Consider the following 18,872-nt stretch of genomic DNA (forward strand, 5'->3'; position numbering starts at 1 on the left):
CTCCTCCCTCCCTCTCTCCCCCCTGTCTCCACTGTCCCCCACAATCTCCTCCCTCCCTCTCTCCCCCCTGTCTCCACTGTCCCCCACAATCTCCTCCCTCCCTCTCTCTCCCCTTTCTCCACTGTCCCCCATCAGTCAATCAATCAAATGTATTTATAAAGCACTTACATCAGCTGATGTCACAAAGTGCTGTACAGAATCCCAGACTAAAACCCCAAACAGCAAGCAACGCAGGTGTAGAAGCAAGGTGGCTAACAGATCTTAAACAGTAGTAGTAGTAGTACTGAATATGGGTGGAATTGTTTTCGTCCATTTGTCACTTCTTATTTTGGAACTGACAGACAGACAGACAGACAGACATACCTTTAGAGCCCAATATAGACCCAGTTATTTTATATTGCATGGAGTTAGCATGTCAACCTAGCCTGTCAGTGCTGTGGAAAGCTCTATCTGTCTGGCTAGGTGATTTAAAAGTCACATGTTTTTTTAAGTGAAATGGAAACTATTGGAATTGCCAGTTTGCTCTTCTAGTTTGGAGTCAACACTCTATGTGCTGACATTCCTTCATCTGTCCTGTCTTAATTATTCTTCAATATTCTGAAGAACTGAATCCATCTCCCCTCCAGCCCAATGAGCGGTTAGTTCCCATAGAGTTACTATGCACTCTCTTTCTCTCTCTCTCACACACTCTCTCTCTCTCTCTCTCTCTCACTCTCTCTTCTCTCTCTCTCTCTCTCTCTCTCTCTCTCACACTCTCTCTCTCTCTCTCTCTCTCTCTCTCTCCCTCTCTCTGTAGGAACCCTGCAGAGAGCGCACATCCGTTTGTAACCTGGGAGCTGTCAACCATGCTGCTCTTTAAATGAGCTAGCTAACCCTGTGGCTGTCAGCAACGCTTCCCTCACTCCATCTCTCCCTCGCTTGTTCACTTTTCTCACTCTTGGCCACCCTCTCTCCCTCTCCATCCTCTATTTTCTCTCTTCTTCCATCCCTCATTCGCTTGATCACCGCTCTCCATCTCTCACTGCTATTCCTGTATCCTCTCTCCTTCCATCTTCCCATGTTTTTTTTTTGTTTCCCCCTTTTTTCCCCCAATTTTGTGGTATCCAATTGGTAGTTCCAATCTTTTCTCATCGCTGCAACTCCTGTATGGACTCGGGAGAGGCGTCCTCCAAAACACAACCCAACCAAGGAGAACTGCTTCTAGACACAATGTCCACTTAACCTGGAAGCCAGCTGCACCAATGTGTCAGAGCTGGTGACTGTGTCAGCGTGCATTACCCCCGGCCTGAGATGCAGTGCCTTAGACCACTGCGCTACACGGGAGGCCTATCTATCCATCTTGAAATAAAAGCAAACTAGATCTACACCAGATAGTCTGATCTTGATTGCGCTACAGCACATTGTACTCATCACATTTGCACATGTACACATATCTTACGCAAACCCTAATAGATTCCTAGCTACCACATTCTGAGAACCATTATGTTTCTTAGAGCTTGGTGAGAGCGCGGTTGTCCTATGGTTGTTTTGTATACAACCTTCCCACATCTTTCTGGGAATGGTGCAGGATAGTTGTTTGGCTTTGGAACATTCTCAGCACATTTAAGGAACCTGACAACAAATAATTGGTATTTCATTACTTAACAGAACGTTTCCGAAAAGGTCAAACATGGGTACATTAAATTTTAGTCATGTACTAGGAACATTCTCCCAACTGTTTTGACATTGGGAATGTTCTCAAATAGTCCAGAGAACGTTAAGAAAAAACTATCTTCTGTGGGAATGTCAGTACTTCAGCATAACGTTTCCTAAAGGTTGCCTCATGGTTCCATTTAAAGTCATGTTCTCAAATTGATCCAAGAAGATTAAGAAACAACATTCTTCTGTGGGTATTTCAGTACTTCAGCATAACGTTTCCTAAAGGTTGCCTCATGGTTCCATTTAAAGTCATGTTCTCAAATTGATCCAGGAAGATTAAGAAACAACATTCTTCTGTGGGTATTTCAGTACTTCAGCATAACGTTTCCTAAAGGTTGCCTCATGGTTCTATTTAATGTTATTTTCTCAAATTGTGCATGGAACATTATTCTTAACTTTCCAGAAAAAAACACAAGAAATCAGAAATCGTTAGAAGAATGTAATTTAAAAACATTCATTCTCAAAACTCCCGGGAAAACGTTAAAGGAACCAGAGTAAAATGTTCTCAGAACCTCCCTGTAACCTAAAAAATAATAATTCCGTGAACAGGCACATTTTTCACTTCTTCAGAACATTTTAAAAAACATTCAGTTTTATCGGTCAGGAAACGTTATCACTGGCCTTCATATTGACAGAGAAACACAGAGACACACACCCAGGGAAGCAGAGATACAGTGAGAAGCAGAGAGACACAGTTAGATAGAGGAGAAAAGAGACAGAGAGACACAGAGGGAAGAAGGGTACACAGCGAGAATGTAGGACACCACAGGGAAACAGAGACACAGAGGGACACACAGGGATGTAGAGAGAAACCCATGGAGACACAGGGAAACAGACAGACAGGGATGTAGAGAGAAACACATGGAGACACAGGGAAACAGACAGACAGGGATGTAGAGAGAAACCCATGGAGACACAGGGAAACAGACAGACAGGGATGTAGAGAGAAACCCATGGAGACACAGGGAAACAGACAGACAGGGATGTAGAGAGAAACACATGGAGACACAGGGAAACAGACAGACAGGGATGTAGAGAGAAACCCATGGAGACACAGGGAAACAGACAGACAGGGATGTAGAGAGAAACCCATGGAGACACAGGGAAACAGACAGACAGGGATGTAGAGAGAAACACATGGAGACACAGGGAAACAGACAGACAGGGATGTAGAGAGAAACCCATGGAGACACAGGGAAACAGACAGACAGGGATGTAGAGAGAAACCCATGGAGACACAGGGAAACAGACAGACAGGGATGTAGAGAGAAACACATGGAGACACAGGGAAACAGACAGACAGGGATGTAGAGAGAAACCCATGGAGACACAGGGAAACAGACAGACAGGGATGTAGAGAGAAACCCATGGAGACACAGGGAAACAGACAGACAGGGATGTAGAGAGAAACCCATGGAGACACAGGGAAACAGACAGACAGGGATGTAGAGAGAAACCCATGGAGACACAGGGAAACAGACAGACATGGAACCACATAGGGAAACACAGCTGGGAACCACAGGGAAACAGATAGGCACAGGAAGTGATACCCTCAGGGCAGTACAGGTTAAGCATGTTCATTAATTTCTCCTGTTTTTTTGGCTGGCCCTGCCAGCTCCCTCAACGTGATGTGTATTCTAATAAGCTCTCCTGGCTGTGTTGTTGCGTACACTAATAACCTCAGAGATGTTGGAATGGACAAGACGTGCAAATCGAAAAGAAATGGGATTTAAAGAATGAATCCAAATTCAATGCGTGAATAGAATTTAACAGCAATGTGAGAAAATACCACAATAAGATAATGCATTTTTGACAGATCATGACATTGCATGAGTAAGCACATTAATCTACATACTGAGAAGCCAGTTAAAATCCTATCAGTTTTCTATTCTGTGGAGAACTGATGCTGGATAAGTGAGCTCAGTTTGTTCACCATAGGCTTCAGTGTGTCTTCGTATTATTCAGTGTGTCTTCGTTCTTTGGACTTTGTGTAATGGTTCCATGGAAGTTTTGTCTAGTTCCCAGTTTGTCCCAGGGACGTCGCCAAGGACGTTTTTTTAGCATGTACTTGGGATATTGTGTCTCCATAGACAAACATTGGCAGTAGAATGGCTTTACTGAAGAGCTCAGTGACTTTCAATGTGGTAATGTCCTTAGGATGCCACCTTTCCAACAAGTCAGTTTGTAAAATGTCTGCCCTGCTAGAGTTGCCCCGGTCAACTGTACGTGCTGTTATTGTGAAGTGGAAACGTCTAGGAGCAACAACGGCTCAGCTGTGAAGTGGTAGGCCACACAAGCTCACAGAATGGGACCGCCGAGTGCTGAAGATTGACGAGTATAAAAATAGTCTGTCCCCGGTTGCAACACTCACTACCGAGTTCCAAACTGCCTCTGGTAGCAACGTAGACACAAAAACTGTTCGTCTGGAGCTTCATGAAATGGATTATCATGGCCGAGTAGCCGCAAGCAAGCTTCAGATCACCATGTGCAATGCCAATCGTTGGCTGGAGTAGTGTAAAGCTTGCAGCCATTCGACTCTGGAACAGTGGAAACTCATTCTCTGAAATTATGAATCGCATTTCACCATCTGGCAGTCCGACAGACAAGTCTGGATTTGGCGGATGCCTGGAGAACGTTATCTACCGCCAATGCATAGTGCCAACTCTAAAGTTTGCTGGAGGAGTAATAATGGTCTGGGGCTGTTTTTCATGGTTCGGGCCCCTTAGTTCCAGTGAAGGGAAATCTTAACGCTACAGCATACAATGACATTGTCGAGATCGGTGTGAAAGAACTTGACTGGCCTGCACAGAGCCCTGGCCTCAACCCCATTGAACACCTTTGGGATGAATTGGAACGGTGACTGCGAGTCAGGCCTAATCACCCAACATCAGTTGCCCGACCTCACTAATTCTCTTGTGGCTGAATGGAAGCAAGTCCCTGCAGCAATGTTCCAATACCTAGTGGAAAGCCTTCCCAGAAGAGTGGAGGCTGTTATAGCAGCAACGTACCAACATCTAGTGGAAAGCCTTCCCAGAAGAGTGGAGGCTGTTATAGCAGCAACGTACCAACATCTAGTGGAAAGCCTTCCCAGAAGAGTGGAGGCTGTTATAGCAGCAAAAGTGGGACGAACTCCATATCAAAGCCCATGATTTTGTAATGAGATGTTCGACGAGCAGGTGTCCACATACTTTTGGTCATGTGGTGTACATGTTGTTGTTTTTATTTTATTTTTTATTTCACCTTTATTTAACCAGGTCGGCCAGTTGAGAACAAGTTCTCATTTGCAACTGCAACCTGACCAAGATAAAGCAAAGCAGTGCAACAAAAACAACAACACAGAGTTACACATAAACAAACGTACAGTCAATAACACAATAGAAAAATGTATGTACAGTGTGTACAAATGTGGAAGATTAGGGAGGTGAGGCAATAAATAGGCCATAGAGGCAAAATAATTACAATTTAGCATTAAACACTGGAGTGATAGATGTGCAGAGGATGATGTGCAAGTAGAGATACTGGGGTGCAAAAGAGCAAGAGGATAAATAACAATATGGGGATGAGGTAGTTGGGTTTGCTCTTTACAGATTGGCTGTGTACAGGTACAGTGATCGGTAAGCTGCTCTGACAGCTGATGTTTAAAGTTAGAGAGGGAGATATAAGTCTCCAGTTGTTAAAGGAGTAGAGGTAAGAGTAAAGTGCTCCTGTAGTAATCATCATATATGGATATGTGTGTCACACAATCAAACAAGGTATATTCCTTCCATCTAGATTGTTCTTATAACTATATATGGCTTGTCATTCTGGAGAGTGTGAGTTGTTGGTTTATGCCTATGGGCCCTGATCAAAAGTGGTGCAGTATATGGAGAATATGGTATCATTTGGGACAGAACTATCCTGCTGGCAGCCAGTCAGTTCACTGCTCAGCCAGGTTCATTCTCCACCTCATGGCCTCAATCTCCAACAGCTAGATTGAGAGAGAGAGGGACAGAAAGAAAAGAGAGAGAGAGAGATGGAGAGAGACAAGAGAGAGAGAGAGAGAGATGGAGAGAGACAAGAGAGAGAGAGAGATGGAGAGTGACAAGAGAGAGAATTAGTCATAGCAGATTCTTTGGCGTAAGGTGGACTGCTTTGACCCGAGGCTCAGACTCCAGAAAGATAGGCTTCCGTTCCAAATGGCACACTATTCCCTACAAATTGCACTAATCTTGACCCGGGACCATATGGCGCAGGACTCTGGTCAAAAGTAGTGCCTTATGTAGGGAATAAAGTGCTTTTTGGAACAGAAACAGGGTTTCCTTCTGACCAGGGTAGGGAGTTCAGTTTACACATAATCATATTACAGCTCGTCTCAGACAACGTTGTAGCAAATCAGCGTGAAATAGCATGGATAGAAAGATAGGCTCTCTCTCTCTCCCTCACTCTCTCTCTCTCCCTCTCTTTCTCTCTCTCTCTCCCTCTCTCTCTCTCTCCCCCTCTCTCTCTCCCTCTCTCTCTCTCTCTCTCTCTCTCTCTCACTCTCTCTCCCCCTCTCTCTCTCTTCCTCTCTCTCCCTCTCTTCCTCCTCTCTCTCTCCCTCTTTCTCTCTCTCCCTCTCTCTCCCTCTCGCTCGCTCTCCCTCTCTCTCCCTCTCTCCCCCTCTCTCCCTCTCTCTCCCCCTCTCTCTCTCCCTCTCTCTCCCCCTCTCTCTCTCCCCCTCTCTATCTTCCTCTCTCTCTCTCCCTCTCTTTCCTCCTCTCTCTCTCTCTCTCTCTCTCTCTCTCTCTCCTCTCCCTCTCTCTCTCTCTCTCTCTCTCTCTCTCTCTCACCCTCTCCCTCTCTCTCTCTCTCCCTCTCCCCCTCTCTCTCTCTCTCTCTCCCTCTCTCTCCCCCTCTCTCTCTCTCCCTCTCCCCCTCTCCCTCTCTCTCCCCCTCTCTCTTTCCCTAACCAGTTGACTGTGTCGGCTGTGTGTCATTCTCATGACGTTAGTCATGTGATGTTTCTGTCCTGTCCTTTCCACCAATCACAGTTAGTTTAGTCATTTTTTTATTTTTAAGTGGAGGGATACATGATTTGATTCAATGTGATTTGGTGGTTGCTTTACCTTCATTGAATACACTTATTGTAAATCACTTTAAAAATGAACATCTACATCAGTAAAATGTCAAAACAAATAACATTTTATTGGTCACAGACACATGATTAGCAGATGTTATTGCGAGTGTAGTGAAATGCTTGTGCTTCTAGATCCAACAGTGCAGCACTATCTAATAGGTAATATCTAACAATAACACAACAAAACCTAATATCTAACAAATTCCACAGCAAAACCAAATACACATAATCTAGTAAAGGAATGGGATGAGAATATACAAGTATAAAATATATAGATGAGCAGTGACAGAGCGGCTAAGATGCAATAGAGAGTAAAGAATAGATAGTGAAGGATACAGTATACAGTATATACACACTGCATGAGATGAGTAATGCGAGATATGTAAACATTATTAAAGTGGCATTATTAAAGTGACTAGTGTTCCATTTATTAAAGTGGCCAATGATATCAAGTCTGTAGGTAGGCAGCCGCCTCTCTGCTAGTGGTGGCTGTTTAACAATCTGATGGCCTTGAGATAGAAGCTGTTTTTCGATCTCTCCGTCCCAGCTTTGATGCACCTGTACTGACCTCGTCTTCTGGGTGGAAGCGGGGTGAACAGGTAGTGGCTCGGGTGGTTATTGTCCTTCCTGATGCGCCTTCTTCACCACACTGTCTGTGTGCGTGGACAATTTCAGTTTGTCGGTGATATGTACCCCGAGGAACTTAAAACTTTCCACCTCCTGCACTCCTGTCCCGTCAATGTGGATGGGGGGGGGGGGATCCCTTAAATGTAAATGTAAATGTAATTATTGTGTTAGACCGAGAACTAGAACACTTGCCCATGTCAGGCCGCCTACAGTGCCTCTATGTATTGTCAATATTTCAGTGCCCCCACTTTGAGTAACATCAACAGTGCTTTTAGACTAGCTAGGACCGTGTGTTCGTCTCACTGGTGCCTTCGTGGAACATGGAACTCTCAAATGGAACATGGAACTCTCAAATGGAATGTGGAACTCTCAAATGGAATGTGGAACTCTCAAATGGAATGTGGAACTCTGAATGAATAATGGACGTTAGTGAGGTCTAGACCTACATTCGGAGCAGGGGTGCTGTGGTGTTTCAGATGTGGTTAGTGAGAGCCCTGGTGGAGAGAGACATATCTAAATCATGATATGGTTCCTTCCTCATATCCTTCTTTCATTAGCAAGAGAGAGGGAGAGAAAAGGAGAGAGCAGAGGTAGAGAGAGAGAAAGAGAGATGCTTCGCTGTAATGGCCTGCTCCATTGACCTCTAGTCATTCAGCCTAGCCTAGTCAGAGTGCTAATATACACTTACACTACCTAGGATGCCAACATACACCAAATAACGAAAGGCGCGAAACCTGTGGATAGAGTCGTAAACTTGACCGGCACGTGCTGCTCCCCTCGTAGCCATTTCTGAGCGGAGGTGAGAAACAGGTTGGTGTTACCAAACAAAAGAAGACAAATACTAATCATTACTTACCAAATAGGCCTACAATAAGTGAGACTCAGGCATTTGTTCTTTTCACAATGCAAGATTGTTTGATGGGATTAGCGATATCAGACTGTAGAAAGCTAGCAATGTCTGCAACAAACAGCACTCCATTTGTGTGAGGAGAGAATGAGAGAAAAAGCTCACAGGTACATCGTCACTGTGTGTGTGTGTGTGTGTCTAAGTGTGTGAATCCACTGTTTGGCAGGACATCAGTCCATTTAGGAATATGTGTTTCCTACTTGTGGCCTAATTGTTACTGTACGACAGTGAGTGTGTTACTGTACGACAGTGAGTGTGTTAATGTACGACAGTGAGTGTGTTAATGTACGACAGTGAGTGTGTTAATGTACGACAGTGAGTGTGTTAATGTACGACAGTGAGTGTTGTTGTACGACAGTGAGTGTGTTACTGTACGACAGTGAGTGTGTTAATGTACGACAGTGAGTGTGTTAATGTACGACAGTGAGTGTGTTACTGTACGACAGTGAGTGTGTTAATGTACGACAGTGAGTGTGTTACTGTACGACAGTGAGTGTGTTAATGTACGACAGTGAGTGTGTTACTGTACGACAGTGAGTGTGTTAATGTACGACAGTGAGTGTGTTACTGTATGACAGTGAGTGTTATTGTACGACAGTGAGTGTGTTACTGTACGACAGTGAGTGTGTTAATGTACGACAGTGAGTGTTATTGTACGACAGTGAGTGTGTTACTGTACGACAGTGAGTGTGTTAATGTACGACAGTGAGTGTGTTACTGTATGACAGTGAGTGTTATTGTACGACAGTGAGTGTGTTACTGTACGACAGTGAGTGTGTTAATGTACGACAGTGAGTGTTATTGTACGACAGTGAGTGTGTTACTGTACGACAGTGAGTGTGTTACTGTACGACAGTGAGTGTGTTACTGTATGACAGTGAGTGTGTTATTGTACGACAGTGAGTGTGTTAATGTACGACAGTGAGTGTGTTACTGTACGACAGTGAGTGTGTTACTGTATGACAGTGAGTGTGTTACTGTACGACAGTGAGTGTGTTTACACTTATTGTAAATCACTTTAAAAATGAACATCTACATCAGTAAAATGTCAAAACAAATAACATTTTATTGGTCACAGACACATGATTAGCAGATGTTATTGCGAGTGTAGTGAAATGCTTGTGCTTCTAGATCCAACAGTGCAGCACTATCTAATAGGTAATATCTAACAATAACACAACAAAACCTAATATCTAACAAATTCCACAGCAAAACCAAATACACATAATCTAGTAAAGGAATGGGATGAGAATATACAAGTATAAAATATATAGATGAGCAGTGACAGAGCGGCTAAGATGCAATAGAGAGTAAAGAATAGATAGTGAAGGATACAGTATACAGTATATACACACTGCATGAGATGAGTAATGCGAGATATGTAAACATTATTAAAGTGGCATTATTAAAGTGACTAGTGTTCCATTTATTAAAGTGGCCAATGATATCAAGTCTGTAGGTAGGCAGCCGCCTCTCTGCTAGTGGTGGCTGTTTAACAATCTGATGGCCTTGAGATAGAAGCTGTTTTTCGATCTCTCCGTCCCAGCTTTGATGCACCTGTACTGACCTCGTCTTCTGGGTGGAAGCGGGGTGAACAGGTAGTGGCTCGGGTGGTTATTGTCCTTCCTGATGCGCCTTCTTCACCACACTGTCTGTGTGCGTGGACAATTTCAGTTTGTCGGTGATATGTACCCCGAGGAACTTAAAACTTTCCACCTCCTGCACTCCTGTCCCGTCAATGTGGATGGGGGGGGGGGGATCCCTTAAATGTAAATGTAAATGTAATTATTGTGTTAGACCGAGAACTAGAACACTTGCCCATGTCAGGCCGCCTACAGTGCCTCTATGTATTGTCAATATTTCAGTGCCCCCACTTTGAGTAACATCAACAGTGCTTTTAGACTAGCTAGGACCGTGTGTTCGTCTCACTGGTGCCTTCGTGGAACATGGAACTCTCAAATGGAACATGGAACTCTCAAATGGAATGTGGAACTCTCAAATGGAATGTGGAACTCTCAAATGGAATGTGGAACTCTGAATGAATAATGGACGTTAGTGAGGTCTAGACCTACATTCGGAGCAGGGGTGCTGTGGTATTTCAGATGTGGTTAGTGAGAGCCCTGGTGGAGAGAGACATATCTAAATCATGATATGGTTCCTTCCTCATATCCTTCTTTCATTAGCAAGAGAGAGGGAGAGAAAAGGAGAGAGCAGAGGTAGAGAGAGAGAAAGAGAGATGCTTCGCTGTAATGGCCTGCTCCATTGACCTCTAGTCATTCAGCCTAGCCTAGTCAGAGTGCTAATATACACTTACACTACCTAGGATGCCAACATACACCAAATAACGAAAGGCGCGAAACCTGTGGATAGAGTCGTAAACTTGACCGGCGCGTGCTGCTCCCCTCGTAGCCATTTCTGAGCGGAGGTGAGAAACAGGTTGGTGTTACCAAACAAAAAGAAGACAAATACTAATCATTACTTACCAAATAGGCCTACAATAAGTGAGACTCAGGCATTTGTTCTTTTCACAATGCAAGATTGTTTGATGGGATTAGCGATATCAGACTGTAGAAAGCTAGCAATGTCTGCAACAAACAGCACTCCATTTGTGTGAGGAGAGAATGAGAGAAAAAGCTCACAGGTACATCGTCACTGTGTGTGTGTGTGTGTGTCTAAGTGTGTGAATCCACTGTTTGGCAGGACATCAGTCCATTTAGGAATATGTGTTTCCTACTTGTGGCCTAATTGTTACTGTACGACAGTGAGTGTGTTACTGTACGACAGTGAGTGTGTTAATGTACGACAGTGAGTGTGTTAATGTACGACAGTGAGTGTGTTAATGTACGACAGTGAGTGTGTTACTGTACGACAGTGAGTGTGTTAATGTACGACAGTGAGTGTGTTACTGTACGACAGTGAGTGTGTTAATGTACGACAGTGAGTGTGTTACTGTACGACAGTGAGTGTGTTAATGTACGACAGTGAGTGTGTTACTGTATGACAGTGAGTGTTATTGTACGACAGTGAGTGTGTTACTGTACGACAGTGAGTGTGTTAATGTACGACAGTGAGTGTTATTGTACGACAGTGAGTGTGTTACTGTACGACAGTGAGTGTGTTAATGTACGACAGTGAGTGTGTTACTGTATGACAGTGAGTGTTATTGTACGACAGTGAGTGTGTTACTGTACGACAGTGAGTGTGTTAATGTACGACAGTGAGTGTTATTGTACGACAGTGAGTGTGTTACTGTACGACAGTGAGTGTGTTACTGTACGACAGTGAGTGTGTTACTGTATGACAGTGAGTGTGTTATTGTACGACAGTGAGTGTGTTAATGTACGACAGTGAGTGTGTTACTGTACGACAGTGAGTGTGTTACTGTATGACAGTGAGTGGTGTTACTGTACGACAGTGAGTGTGTTACTGTACGACAGTGAGTGTGTTACTGTACGACAGTGAGTGTGTTACTGTATGACAGTGAGTGTGTTACTGTATGACAGTGAGTGTGTTACTGTATGACAGTGAGTGTGTTACTGTATGACAGTGAGTGTGTTACTGTATGACAGTGAGTGTGTTACTGTACGACAGTGAGTGTGTTAATGTACGACAGTGAGTGTGTTAATGTACGACAGTGAGTGTGTTACTGTATGCCAGTGAGTGGTATTGTACGACAGTGAGTGTGATACTGTACGACAGTGAGTGTTACTGTACGACAGTGAGTGTGTTAATGTACAACAGTGAGTGTGTTACTGTATGACAGTGAGTGTGTTATTGTACGACAGTGAGTGTGTTAATGTACGACAGTGAGTGTGTCACTGTACGACAGTGAGTGTTACTGTACGACAGTGAGTGTGTTAATGTACGACAGTGAGTGTGTTACTGTATGACAGTGAGTGTGTTAATGTACGACAGTGAGTGTGTTAATGTACGACAGTGAGTGTGTTACTGTACGACAGTGAGTGTTACTGTACGACAGTGAGTGTGTTAATGTACGACAGTGAGTGTGTTACTGTACGGCAGTGAGTGTGTTAATGTACGACAGTGAGTGTTAATGTACGACAGTGAGTGTGTTACTGTATGACAGTGAGTGTGTTACTGTACGACAGTGAGTGTGTTAATGTACGACAGTGAGTGTGTTAATGTACGACAGTGAGTGTGTTACTGTATGACAGTGAGTGTTATTGTACGACAGTGAGTGTGTTATTGTACGACAGTGAGTGTGTTAATGTACGACAGTGAGTGTGTTACTGTATGACAGTGAGTGTTATTGTATGACAGTGAGTGTGTTATTGTACGACAGTGAGTGTGTTACTGTATGACAGTGAGTGTGTTAATGTACGACAGTGAGTGTGTTAATGTACGACAGTGAGTGTGTTACTGTACGACAGTGAGTGTGTTAATGTACGACAGTGAGTGTGTTAATGTACGACAGTGAGTGTGTTAATGTACGACAGTGAGTGTGTTACTGTACGACAGTGAGTGTGTTACTGTATGACAGTGAGTGTGTTATTGTACGACAGTGAGTGTGTTAATGTACGACAGTGAGTGTGTTACTGTACGACAGTGAGTGTTACTGTACGACAGTGAGTGTATTAATGTACGACAGTGAGTGTGTTACTGTATGACAGTGAGTGTGTTAATGTACGACAGTGAGTGTGTTACTGTATGACAGTGAGTGTGTTAATGTACGACAGTGAGTGTGTTACTGTATGACAGTGAGTGTGTTACTGTACGACAGTGAGTGTTATTGTACAACAGTGAGTGTGTTATTGTACGACAGTGAGTGTGTTACTGTATGACAGTGAGTGTGTTAATGTACGACAGTGAGTGTGTTATTTTTTTAAACCTTTTTTTAACTAGGCAAGTCGGGTTAAGAACAAATTCTTTTTTTCATTGACGACCTAGGAACAATGGGTGAACTGCCTTGTTTAGGGGCAGAACGACAGATTTTTACCTTGTCAGCTCTGGGATTCAATCTAGCAACCTTTCAGTTACGAGTCCAACGCTCTAACCACTAGGGTACCTGCCGCCCCATACGATAGTGAGTGTGTCATTGTACGACAATGAGTGTTTGTGTTTCTAGACTAGGTGACACACATCTCATCCTCTCCAAAGGGTTCCCCCAGGCAACAAAGGCTGATGTGTTTCCTATCCACTACCGTACACACGTGCACACACACCCACTGGACAAACCCACATGTGACTGAATCTTATCACTCTATTTCTGTTGCTTGTTTACAGGACACTGATCTCCTGGACATTGCCTACATCAAGGACGCCAGGAATGGAAAATGCACAAAAACACCAAAGGTAAGTCAGTCGGGCCAGTGACTTCTGCTCAGTGCACGACTCAAATAGATTCAGATGTACATCTGTGTATCTTAGACAAGCAGACCAATTCTGATCTTTTTTCCACTAATTCCACTAAAAAGATCACATCAGATCTTTTCACATCAGATCTTTTTCAGAACTGATCTGATTGGTCAAAAGAAAAAATCAGAATTGGGCTTCCTGTCTAAACACAGCCTTATTGTCTTTCTGCCAAAACTCAGTTCCAAAGTTTATGACAGGGCTTTATGAGAAATACTGGAAGACAGACAAGCTAATAGGATATATAACAGGGTTTTATGAGAAATACTGGAAGACAGACAAGCTAATAGGATATATAACAGGGTTTTATGAGAAATACTGGAAGACAGACAAGCTAATAGGATATATAACAGGGTTTTATGAGAAATACTGGAAGACAGACAAGCTAATAGGATATATAACAGGGTTTTATGAGAAATACTGGAAGACAGACAAGCTAATAGGATATATAACAGGGTTTTATGAGAAATACTGGAAGACAGACAAGCTAATAGGATATTTTTTTAGTTTTATGTAGGCTGGACAGGAATATGAGGTGAAAGAGGAAGAGAGAGACAGAGACACGGACATTTTAATATATCTTCAGATGGATACAGAACTGGATATCACTGTACAATTGTGTGTGTGTGTGTGTGTGTGTGTGTGTGTGTGTGTGTGTGTGTGTGTGTGTGTGTGTGTGTGTGTGTGTGTGTGTGTGTGTGTGTGTGTGTGTGTGTGTGTGTGTGTGTGTGTGTACTTATTTGCACACAGAAATACCCCCAGATTAGTCAGATCTGCCAGAATGGCATAGGGAATAGTATAGAACAGAATAGAATAGAATAGTTATTGTCTTGTCATCTTTACAAAGCAAATTCCTTTTCTATGCTCCAAACCCCTCGACACATAAACAGACAACATATAAACAAGCACTACTTCAAACGAGGCACCGCTTAGTGTTATTGAGCAATGTCATGGCCTTGGGTGTGTCTGAGTGTCGCATTCTGGCTACAGCTGCTACACCAGGAGTCAAGGAGACTTCGACATAACGACCGTTGGCACGAATCACTAATTGCTATGGTAAACAACAAAATATTCAATTCTAGTATTTGGATGGAATGGCCCTTTGTGATGCTCTCCTTCTAATACCAGACTGAAGAGCAGACAGCCTGCTAATGATGCATACCAACACACTGGCAGCTGTTGCTTTTGACGCCAAACTGAATTTTAGTTGGTTGTGACCAATCTCATAGGAATATGTACGCATTCTCACATTGGCAAACTATCTGCAACCGTCAGAGAATCTGTCAGGCATATTTGGCTCTCTGGCCATTCATGCCTCACTGTAAAGGCCATTCATGCCTCACTGTAAAGGCCATTCATGCCTCACTGTAAAGGCCATTCATGCCTCACTGTAAAGGCCATTCATGCCTCACTTTAAAGGCCATTAATGCCTCACTTTAAAGGCCATTCATTTAAAGGTGCAATATGTAAAAATCACTCCACCATTTCCTAGTTCCAAAAATTCTAATAGTTTGCCTAATTTCAGTTCATGTGACAAAACAAGCAGTGCAGAGAATCATTGTATCATCTAAACCGCTGTGAAATATATTTTCAATAACCAAAAATATAGTATTTTCAGCTGTTTGAAGCTGGTGTACAGAGACGCAAGTGTAAGAGATGCAAAAACTAAACTAAAGAACGGGAAGCATAGAAATAGCGTACATAGAACAGACATACCACTTCTTAGACTTGCTTTCAATGAGTTTGACGGATCTATAACTCAAATTTCTATGTGAATTTGGTCAGGTCACCCGAAAAGTTAAATATTGCAGCTTTAATCAATCAATCAAAATGATATATAAAGCCCTTCTAACTCTACCTCTATCTCTACCTCTATCTCAGCCTGTACCTCAGCCTTTACCTCTACCACAGCCTCTACATCAAATCAAATCACATTTATTTGTCACATACGCATGGTTAGCAGATGTTAATGAGAGTGTAGCGAAATGCTTGTGCTTCTAGTTCCGATCATGCGGTAATATCAAATCAAATCAAATTTATTTATATAGCCCTTCGTACATCAGCTGATATCTCAAAGTGCTGTACAGAAACCCAGCCTAAAACCCCAAACAGCAAGCAATGCAGGTGTAGAAGCACGGTGGCTAGGAAAAACCTAGAGGAAACTTAGAGGAACCAGGCTATGTGGGGTGGCCAGTCCTCTTCTGGCTGTGCCGGGTGGAGATTATAACAGAACATGGCCAAGATGTTCAAATGTTCATAAATGACCAGCATGGTCAAATAATAATAATCACAGGCAGAAGAGTTGAAACTAGGTGGACTGGGGACAGCAAGGAGTCATCATATCAGGTAGTCCTGAGGCATGGTCCTAGGGCTCAGGTCCTCTGAGAGAGAGAGAAAGAAAGAGAGAAAGAGAGAATTAGAGAGAGCATACTTAAATTCACACAGGACACCGGATAGGACAGGAGAAGTACACCAGATATAACAAACTGACCCCAGCCCCCCGACACTTAAACTACTGCAGCATAAATACTAGAGGCTGAGATATCTAACAAGTAATCTAACCTAACAATTTAAAAACAACTACCTTATACACACACACGTGTAAAGGAATGAATAAGAATATGTACATAAAAATATATGAATGAGTGATGGCCGAACTACATAGGCAAGATGCAGTAGATGGTATAGAGTACAGTATCAACATATGAGATGAGTAATGTAGGGTATGTAAGCATTATATAAAGTGGTGTTGTTAAAAATGACTAGTGATACATTTATTACATCAATTTTTCCATTATTAAAGTGGCTGGAGTTGAGTCAGTATGTTGGCAGCAGCCACTCAATGTTAGTGATGGCTGTTTAACAGTCTGATGGCCTTGAGATAAAAGCTGTTTTTCAGTCTCTCGGTCCCCGCTTTAATGCACCTGTACTGACCACGCCTTCTAGATGATAGCGGGGTGAACAGGCAGTGGCTCGGGTGGTTGTTGTCCTTGATTGTCTTTTTGGACTTCCTGTGACATCGGGTGGTGTAGGTGTCCTGGAGGGCAGGTAGTTTGCCCCCGGTGATGCGTTGTGCAGACCTCACTACCCTCTGGAGAGCCTTACGGTTGTGGAAGGAGCGGTTACTGTACCAGGCGGTGATGCAGCCCGACAGGATGCTCTCGATTGTGCATCTGTAAAGGTTTGTGAGTGTTTTTGGTGACAAGCCAAATTTCTTCAGCATCCTGAGGTTGAAGAGGCTCTGCTGCGCCTTCTTCACCACGCTGTCTGGTGGTTGGACTATTTCAGTTTGTCTGTGATGTGTACGCCGATGAACTTAAAACTTTCCACCCTCTCCACTACTGTTCCATCGATGTGGATAGGGGGCAGCTCCCTCTGCTGTTTCCTGAAGTCCACGATCATCTCCTATGTTTTGTTGACATTGAGTGTGAGGTTATTTTCCTGACACCACACTCCGAGGGCCCTCACCTCCTCCCTGTAGGCTGTCTCGTCGTTGTTGGTAATCAAGCCTACCACTGTAGTGTCATCTGCAAACTTGATGATTGAGTTGGGTGGCGTGCATGGCCACGCAGTCATGGGTGAACAGGGAGTACAGGAGAGGGCTGAGAAATCACCCTTGTGTGGCCCCAGTGTTGCGGATCAGCGGGGTGGAGATGTTGTTACCTACCCTAACCACCTGGGGGCACAGGGCGGAGTCGAGTCCCAGGGTCTCGAGCTTAATGACGAGTTTGGAGAGTTTGGAGGGTACCATGTTGTTAAATGCTGAGCTGTAGTCGATGAACAGCATTCTTACATAGGTATTCCTCTTGTCCAGATGGGTTAGGGCAGTGTGCAATGTGATTGCAATTGCGTCATCTGTGGACCTATTGGGGCGGTAAGCAAATTGGAGTGGGTCTAGGGTGTCGGGTAGAGTGGAGGTGATATGGTCCTTGACTAGTCTCTCAAAGCAATTCATGATGACGGAAGTGTGCTACGGGGCGGTAGTCATTTAGCTCAGTTACCTTCAGTTTCTTGGGAACAGGAACATGGTGGCCCTCTTGAAGCATGTGGGGACAGCAGACTGGGATAAAGATTGATTGAATATGTCCGTAAACAAGCCAGCCAGCTGGTGTGTTTGAGTCTCTACCTCTACCTCATCCTCTACTGTACCTCTGCTTGTACCTCTATCTCAGCCTCATCCTCATTATACAAATTCTCATTTTACAATAAAGAACAGCAAAGTCCCTGCTTCTATTATGGAAGGACACAGGGTAGATAAAACAAGATTTGTATTTATTCAACAAGGCCAGTCCCATTGAGACAGAGAGAGCCCTGGCCAAGAAGCAAAATCACTAGCACCCTAACAAATGTTTGTTTTTGAAATTATAAATAGGTTATTATGTGGGTTTGTGGGTTACTTTAATGTCCCTCGAGATGAGTGGCGTCATCTCAGACAACAGCTAGTTGTAGCAGACAGACAGAGCCAGCCCGACACAGTGTTGATGTGAGATGGGCTGTTGTGTAGTTAATGAAGGTCAAATGTGTCTAAACAGGCTTGCCAGGGATTTCACGGCTGTGTTGTCTACGTCTGGGATCTGTTTCTTACAGACACAGGCCCGCCTGGTCAGAGTACTGATGGAAATGCCAGGGGTATAGAAAAATAGAATCTGACGTTTCCATATTCTTTGTGATTAAGAATCATGTATGTTCTATAACAAACGGGTGAGTTAGTAACGCCAGAGACTTGTTCATTTCAACAAGACACAACATATGTACCATTGCATATAGAAAAGTCAAACACAATGCTGACGATTCCATATTCTTCATAACAGACAACTGCTTGTGTTCATTGTTTGGTATACAGTGGCTTGCGAAAGTATTCACCCCCCTTGGCATTTGTCCTATATTGTTGCCTTTCAACCTGGAATTAACATGGATTTTGGTGGGTTTGTATCATTTGATTTACACAACATGCCTGCCACTTTGAAGATGCAAAATATTTTATATTATGAAACAAACAAGAAATAAGAAAAAAACTGAAAACTTGAACGTGCATAACTCTTCACCCCCCCAAAGGCAATACTTTGTAGAGCCACCTTTTGCTGCAATTACAGCTGCAAGTCTCTTGGGGTTTGTCTCTATAAGCTTGGCACATCTAGCCACTGGGATTTTTGCCCATTCTTCAAGGCAAAA

The 18,872-nt window shown here is 43.4% G+C and overlaps 1 protein-coding gene across 1 annotated transcript in view; it reads left to right on the forward strand.

The window, feature by feature from the left end:
- Positions 1-18,872, forward strand: part of LOC109884894 (1-phosphatidylinositol 4,5-bisphosphate phosphodiesterase beta-1) — a 241,621-nt gene that overhangs the window by 56,685 nt on the left and 166,064 nt on the right. Inside the window, exon 3 of the mRNA XM_031800167.1 lies at positions 13,572-13,640. Within this exon, the coding sequence (XP_031656027.1) occupies positions 13,572-13,640 (69 nt within the window). The remainder of the gene's footprint in view (positions 1-13,571; positions 13,641-18,872) is intronic.

This window comes from Oncorhynchus kisutch, linkage group LG21 (assembly GCF_002021735.2).
Source record: "Oncorhynchus kisutch isolate 150728-3 linkage group LG21, Okis_V2, whole genome shotgun sequence".
NCBI classification, from domain to species: domain Eukaryota; kingdom Metazoa; phylum Chordata; class Actinopteri; order Salmoniformes; family Salmonidae; genus Oncorhynchus; species Oncorhynchus kisutch.